This window comes from Lepidochelys olivacea (assembly GCF_965140295.1).
Source record: "Lepidochelys olivacea isolate rLepOli2 genome assembly, chromosome: 25".
NCBI classification, from domain to species: Eukaryota; Metazoa; Chordata; order Testudines; family Cheloniidae; genus Lepidochelys; species Lepidochelys olivacea.
Window position 1 is genome coordinate 11372930 of NC_140435.1, and position 7589 is coordinate 11380518.

General features: G+C 46.0%; 1 protein-coding gene across 6 annotated transcripts in view; it reads right to left on the reverse strand.

The window, feature by feature from the left end:
* Positions 1–3170, reverse strand: part of SH3GL1 (SH3 domain containing GRB2 like 1, endophilin A2) — a 54374-nt gene extending 51204 nt beyond the window's left edge. For 3 of the 6 annotated variants that reach the window (XM_084614449.1, XM_084614445.1, XM_084614443.1), the window contains exon 1: positions 2498–2825. In XM_084614449.1, the coding sequence (XP_084470575.1) occupies positions 2498–2542 (45 nt within the window). In that variant the 5' untranslated portion in view covers positions 2543–2825. Of the gene's footprint in view, positions 1–2315; positions 2394–2497; positions 2826–3033 lie in introns of those variants that run through there. The other 3 variants (XM_084614447.1, XM_084614446.1, XM_084614448.1) reach the window with 3 other exon arrangements.
* Between the last annotated feature and the right edge of the window lie 4419 nt (positions 3171–7589).

Below are 7589 nucleotides of genomic sequence, written 5' to 3' on the forward strand. Positions count from 1 at the left end.
CATACCACAAAGTCTTTTCCAGTTCCTGATGCCAGCTACTATCAAGGAAGAGGGAATTTCCTGAGGTTATGCTGCAGCTTGTTGCTGCCCTTTACTAGACCCCAGGTACAACCAGGGCCTGTTATTCCTAGTTACAATCCCACCTTCTGGTCCAGAATTTCACTCCACTTGGTACCTTCCACAGTCTTCCCAACTTCCTCCAACTTTTTTTTCTTCCCGTCTTTTCAGATTTGTGACTTATTTTTTTAAATTTTAACTCAATGTTCAGAGAAGTGCAGCACATGAGCATTGGCCTGCTAAACCCAGGGTTGTGAGTTCAATCCTTGAGGGGGCCATTTGGGATCTGGGGCAAAAATTGGGGATTGGTCCTGCTTTGAGCAGGGGGTTGGACTAGATGACCTCCTGAGGTCCCTTCCAACCCTGGTATTCTATGATTCTATGATCTTATAGTTATGCCATTTAGAGTTTTCTATCCAATAACCTTAAGTTGTACTTGTGCCTACTGACCAGAGAACTACTGCAATTCACTCACAATAAACTGCCCATTACAAAACAAGTTCAAGACCTAAGAAAATTCTCACTCACTAGTTGCAGTGCACCTTTGAAAGGTGCACATATAGCAATAAAATATACAGAAGCACTAGTAGACAATCACCCTGGAACACACACCTCTCCGCTTACTGGCCCAAGTGGAAGACTCATTTCTCTGAGAGACCATTTCCACTAAACACCACATGACCTATTTGAGTTTTAGAAGGGTTTATACATGGGAGGAATTAAAATGACACCTCAGGTGACAGAATAGCTTCTTGATCATCTTCCTGAGTTCAGAACAAACAAGTAGTCATGGTGATGGTATAAAAGCCTAAAGAGCACAGAGTAGCCTAAGAAATAGATCACTGTGGCATCTTATTGTTTCTCTTGTGGATTTGACATGCAATTTAAAGAGGACCTATATGCCACATCCAATACTTGTCAGGAAAAGAACCACACACATATAAATTTAGGAACTCAGAGTATTTCTCTTCTCTCTTTGCTGAGGGGGGAAACCCAAGATACCAATATTGTGGCAGTGGACAGCTCTTATCTACCATTCCTCCCCCTTCAAAACAAGGAAACACTACAGCATTCCTGCCGCAATCGTATTACAAACACAACTGCGTCCTTATTTCCACACACAGATCTCTACTACAATTTCACAACTATAGGATCACCAAGTCACTAATTTGATTCAGCTCATCTTTTTTTAAACCAAAAACATTTAACTTCTGAATTAGACTTCTGCATCCCATGGTGATTTACTCCACCCCTTCTCTGCACTTCCAGAACAAACTCGTTCCCAGTGAAGAGACAAGACAGATGGAAGTCATGAGGAATGGTGGCTATAAAGCAAGTAGGAACTGAGGGGGAAGAAGAAATGGATGCAAGAATAATAAGCAGCCATCTGTTTTACCTGCTGCCTCCCTGTGCACATCTTTGTTTATATCAGAGAGAACATTACAGTGAGCCTACATCATTTTCACCAAAATGCACAACAAATCTCATTAACGAAAGGTAACTCAGTATGCACTAGAAAGGCTAGATCTGTTGTGAGAAAAGGTGGAGACACTCAGCACAGGCAGACTTAAGATATTAACCTAGATATTTTCCTGGAAGATGAAGCCATGTATAGTCAGCTGGCAGTGCCTCAGCCAACCTGAAGCTTTTAATTCAGAAATATCTCCCTTTGCTGTCACAAACCCCTCCTCTGCAGCTACAATTTTGAGCCATCTTCCTTTCAACATCAGCCCATTCTTGCCAGCCTCAAAAATAAACTGAGGTAAAGCAATGCAGTGTCAAACCATTCAGAGACTGGGTCAACACTCAAGAAGGAACTATTTTCCAGGAAGGGAGCAGCACTAGTACTGGACACACATACATGGACAACAGCAGAGAAATCTGAACGGGGGGCAAATGGTGATGCCAGGAATTAAATGGCACCACATTAGCTGAACCCTGATGCTCCAGAATCAGTGTGAGTGCAAGTGTCCGAAGGTGCAATGGGAGAAGACTTTCTGAGGGTGCAACTGTAAGGGATCTGTGGAGAAGTCCCTGTAGGCGTGCAAGTGTTGGATAACAGAGCCAGGGCAGCACCTCTGAATGTCAATATGAGTATGAACACAGGCCCCTAAGGCTCCATGCACAAGGCCTCCCAAACTTGGCCAACATTTGCAAAGCTTGCCACACCAGTGAAGCGTATCTCAACTGTGGACAAGTATCGGAGGAGTAGCCATGTTAGTCTGGATCTGTAAAAGTGGCAAAGAGTCCTGTGGCACCTTATAGACGAACAGACATATTGGAGCATAAGCTTTCATGGGTGAATACCCACTTCATGCGATGCAACTGGGGACCTGCAAGAGAGGGGAGACAACCTGCTGTAGATGTGTGCAGGAGGGGATCTGTCATGAGGAGTGTGCGGGGTGGGGTGGGGGGCAGGGTCAGTCTGTGGGTCTCTCACCTGGCTCGCTTTGTAGAACTGCTTCTTCAGCCCAGCCACAGACATGCTGCCTCCTCTCCCAGCCTCGGGGGGGCCCAGGCACCGACCAGCCCTGCACCGACCAGCACACAAGACACACAGACAGCCTGAGACCCAGGACAGATAGACCGACCACAGCCTGGTCGGGGAGAGCCTGACACAGGGACGGACAGACAGGCAAGACCCTGGACAGCCCCAAGCCTGAGACCCAGGGCAGGCAGACCCGAGCCCGAGGGGAACACGAAGGCGGATAGACAGCGCCGGACACAGGGATAGACAGACCCGAGCCCGAGGGGAACACGAAGGCGGACAGACAGCGCCGGACACAGGGACAGACAGACCCGAGCCCGAGGGGAACACGAAGGCGGACAGACAGCGCCGGACACAGGGACAGACAGACCCGAGCCCGAGGGGAACACGAAGGCGGACAGACAGCGCCGGACACAGGGATAGACAGACCCGAGCCCGAGGGGAACACGAAGGCGGACAGACAGCGCCGGACACAGGGACAGACAGACCCGAGCCCGAGGGGAACACGAAGGCGGACAGACGCCCCAGCAGCCCTGGGGAAGCGCCACAGACAAACAGACACAGCCCGGCTCCCCGCGCAGCGCCTCCTCTGCCCCCTCCTCTCCGGAAGTTACATGGCACCGCGCCGCACACTTCCGCCTCTGGCCAGGCCGGAAGCGGGCCAGCCCCGCGGAGGGACTGACGGCCCCTTTGCTAGAGCGTCACACCAGGAATCAGTCCGCCCCCTGCCGGCCCGGGGGAGCGAGATCCACCCTCTGGCTAAGCCACTATCATAGATATGGGCGCGTGAGAGAATGTCCCAACAGCAGCAGCATAGAAAGTGAGGCCGCGGCTAGAGAGTCACCCTGCAGGCGATGTGCTGCTACAGCGCCCCCTGCAGGCAGCAGTACCATAGAGAGCGTGAGACCCAGTAACAAACGTAGGCCAGGCTGGGAGAGCAGGTGTCCTGTGTACACTTGTGATTAACAGCTATCACTATTATTATCACTATTGAGCAACAGAATTATTATAATTCCCATTACTAATAGCTCAACTTTTGATCACTATTATCGTTTTCACCATGACCAAGTAAAACGGCTATTATTTTCACTACTGTCACGATTCCAATGGTTTTATCACTGCTAATTTTCTCATCACCATTATTGCAATGATTTACTATTAACTATCAAAACTGAGGAGCATTATTATTATTTATCATTTATATACTGCCAACAGTGTCCTAAGCATATTATAGATGGTATGAAGTCACAGTCCTTAAACAGAAGACCTTTCACTTTCAGAGCTCAGTCCTGCAAACACATAGCTCCCCCACCATCCTGCAAAGGCTTATGGAGTTGCTTAACTTTATGCATTGTGAGTAGGCCCACTGACTTCACAGGCATAACCATTGATGGGACTAGTCACATTAGTAAAGTTAAGCACGTGTATAACTGTTTCTAGGATTGCAACTACTTAAAGTGATTAGTTTTACCAGCACAATCCCATTATTCCATATTATTTCTTGGTGTCCCAGGAAATTCTTTTGGAACACCTGATATGTTCTGGTTTTTAACTTCATAAATCAGAACCTTAGGTTTGTTCAAGACTTGTTATACCGGGTAGCATTAGTTCTAACATCAGAACCAGTCTAGAATCAGAAACAAACAATCCAACAGAACAAGCAGTCAGTGTAATTAACTGTTTGGAGTGAAAAATCCAAGCTAGTCTTTTGATTGCAATGAATGTTGATGATACATGATCAGTGTTTCACAATAAATGCATTCCTAACACTGAATTCCTGGAAAAAAATCCTCCACTCCAAGAAATATGCCCACGGTTGAAAAAGAAGCTTGCAACAGTTTGTTAAGTGCATGTTTGTCTCATTTGAATATTTCGCAACCCTAAAAAAGGTTGCCACAAAATTGTCCCTATTAGGCACAACCACTTTTTCACCCCAAACTCTGTTTCTTCTCCCTGGAGATGAGTTCCTACAACTCTACCTGTTCTATACCTGGAGAAACAAATATGAAAAGGTTTCTCCTGTTCCCTTTTTCGTGTGTGTGGCTGTTGGGGGGTGGAGGCTTTTGGGGTTTTTTTTTTTGTTTTCTATGCATTTTTTAAATTTACTTTGGTGTAAATCTGAGATTAATTCCATTGACTGCAGTGGAATTATTCCAAATTTACACCAATATCAGGGAAAACAGAATTTGACCTTATAGCTTGTGCTTTGTCTGGGTTTAATGTGCCTGCCTGAAATCACAAATTGGACAAGATTCAGCCACTGACACCTCACTACTTTCCGCTCCACATATAAAATTCACTTTCAACATAGCCTTCCCCTTAAGGAACAAGTGGCAGATAGACCACCACAGCATTCCATCTACAGCTATGTTACTACTTCACTGTCATCCTGAGCTGCTCACTAACAATACTAGCTTTTGATATATCAACCCTGAAGCACCAGAGACAGCATATCATAGATCATAGGATTGGAAGGGACCTTGAGAGGTCTTCTAGTCCAGTCCTCTGCACTCAAGGCAGGACCAAGCATTAACTAGACCATCTCTGACACGTGTCTGTCCAATCTACTCTTAAAAATCTCCAATAAGGGAGGTTCCGCAACTTCCCTAGGCAATTTATTCCAGTGCTTAACTATCCTGACAGTTAGGAAGTTTTGTGCAAGTGTCTCAGAGAGAGGACAGGGACACCCCTCCGAGTGCAAAAGCCTGGGCACGTGTTCTGTTTTTGTGCATGAGACTTTCCATATGTGGTCAACATGTTCAAAGCTTGTCACACCAATGAAATGTAACCGAACTGGAATGAGACCGGGCATGCAAGGAGTGTATGCAATGCCTGAGAGTGAGTCCGTAATCTGCTTCTTCCGCCCAGTCGCAGACAGGCTTCCACCTCTTCCAGCCTCTGGAGCTGAACACCATCTGGCCCAGCATAGATAGGCCAGAGCCAGGGAGACACAAGAATAGACAGAACAGACTGCGAGACACAGGGACAGACAGATGGACATACCAAATCGAGATTCAGACACAAGGCGACAGACAGATGGACTCCCAAGTTGCCTGGAGCGGAGCTTCCCAGACAGACAGACACCACCCACTCCCGAATGTTACAGACCTAATACAAAATCCTGGCCTCCACCAGCACAACCAGGCATCATTCCATAAGTCTGCCCTGTCATCATCTCACTCCAGAAGTTTCTGGCCTTGGGGTTATGCCTCCTCAGAGGTCTGGGGCTTCTGGGGTGCCTAATGTGAATTGAGCCAACCTGACAGGGTGCACTGGGAGGCCTGAGGACCCCTGGGGGGCAAAAGCCCATGGGCACCACAGGGCCCTGTCAGACATAGTTCCCTCTAGAGAAGTGGTTCTTAACCTGGGATGCATGCACCCCCTGGGGGTGTGAGATACCCTTTCTGGGGGTGCGAGATACCCTTTCTGGGGGTGCGAGACATGCCAGATTTTTTTAGAAGGTAAATAATTGAAAACATAAATTAAGCACAGGCACGTAAGTACAATATGGGCAGGTCCCCTTCGGTTTGCCTCATGTGGGGCCAGCTGCCATGAGTAAGGAGGGACCATGCTGCCCTGCTTCACACCTATGGCTATTGGATCTCTGAGTTTTCTCCCACCTCCAGTGCATTGGGGCTGACGCCTCTGCAATAGGGGGGAAGATTGTCGCCAGCACCCCAACATGCTGGGTGAAAACAGAGGTTATAACTGGTTTATGCTATGATGTGGATCCAAGCCACAGTTCTGATTGGATTCCTGCTTTAAGTGCAAAATTTCAGGTCACTTTGTAACTTTGTCAGACTTCTGGTTTTGGCAGAAATTTTGCAAATAAATAAAATGATCAGCCTGAGGCAGACACCCAGTTTGGAAAATTACAGCAGAAATGGTTAAAGTTCGGTAAACTTATAAGCAAAACAACAAGATCTTATAGTGGGAAGTGTGTGGCAAATTTAAGAATAGGCTTGCCTGCCAAACAGTCCTGCCTGTAATACCAAAAATGGCCAATTTTCAAATATTTAGTTTTTAAAATTAGGTATTTTTTCAAAGAATAAACGTCCCAGGAAGTCTGGTTCTTCCCACAATTACTGTTATTCAAACACTGAGGCAAAAACAGAAATTACACAAACTCCTGCTTCAAATCCTCATCTGCATAGAACCTCAACTGTGAGTTCCTGATGATGTCTCCATGAAGCATTCTGCCTACTTGGCTTTCTGAGTGTAGGCTTCAGGATTCTCTGTATATTGCTTCAGAAGCCCCATTAACGAAGATCTTTGCCTTCCCTTTGCAATGGTGCTCACTTTTGCTCAAATAAATTGGTTAGTCTCTAAGGTGCCACAAGTCTTCCTTCACTTTTGTTAGTGGGCACGAAAGGGCACACTGCATTTGGACCACAATCCGTCCTTACCTGGGAATTGAAGTCACTTGCTCTGCTCTTCAAAAAACCTTCCCAAACCCAAAGGAGTTCAAAATAAGCTCTAAATTGTTGTGAATTCTTTACATTGTCTTGAATGCACTTTTCTCTGTGATTCTTGCTGCGTCTGCATTATGCTAGAATTTTGGCTAAACTCTTTGTATGAGTTCTTAAACAAATGCTCATTGAAGTCTCACTGGATGCCTTGATAGTTTGTATCTGACTCTAGTTCACCACTTTTTGATAATATGAGGACTATAGGACTGGATTGGCAGAACTGACCTGAGAAATCAATACTTCTTTCCTATGGGCAATAAACATATGGTATAACAAGTCCTTTTCAGTGACTTCCAGATAAAGGAGTAAGTGAATAATTAGTAACACTCAGAATTAAATTATTAGATTGATGTAAATAGGTCCAAATACTGCACCTGCAAAATTTGCCCCAGTGTTCGTGAGCAATCATTTCATTTCACATTCACACATATAGAGATACACACACCAGCCATTGCATGTTTTGCCCACACTAAACCATTTGTGTGCATGCATGCTCACTTACATTGCAGAGCCCCTCTACATAACTGCTCAGGAACCTGGGGATGGTGCCACAGGATTTTTTGGGTTTGTGCCAA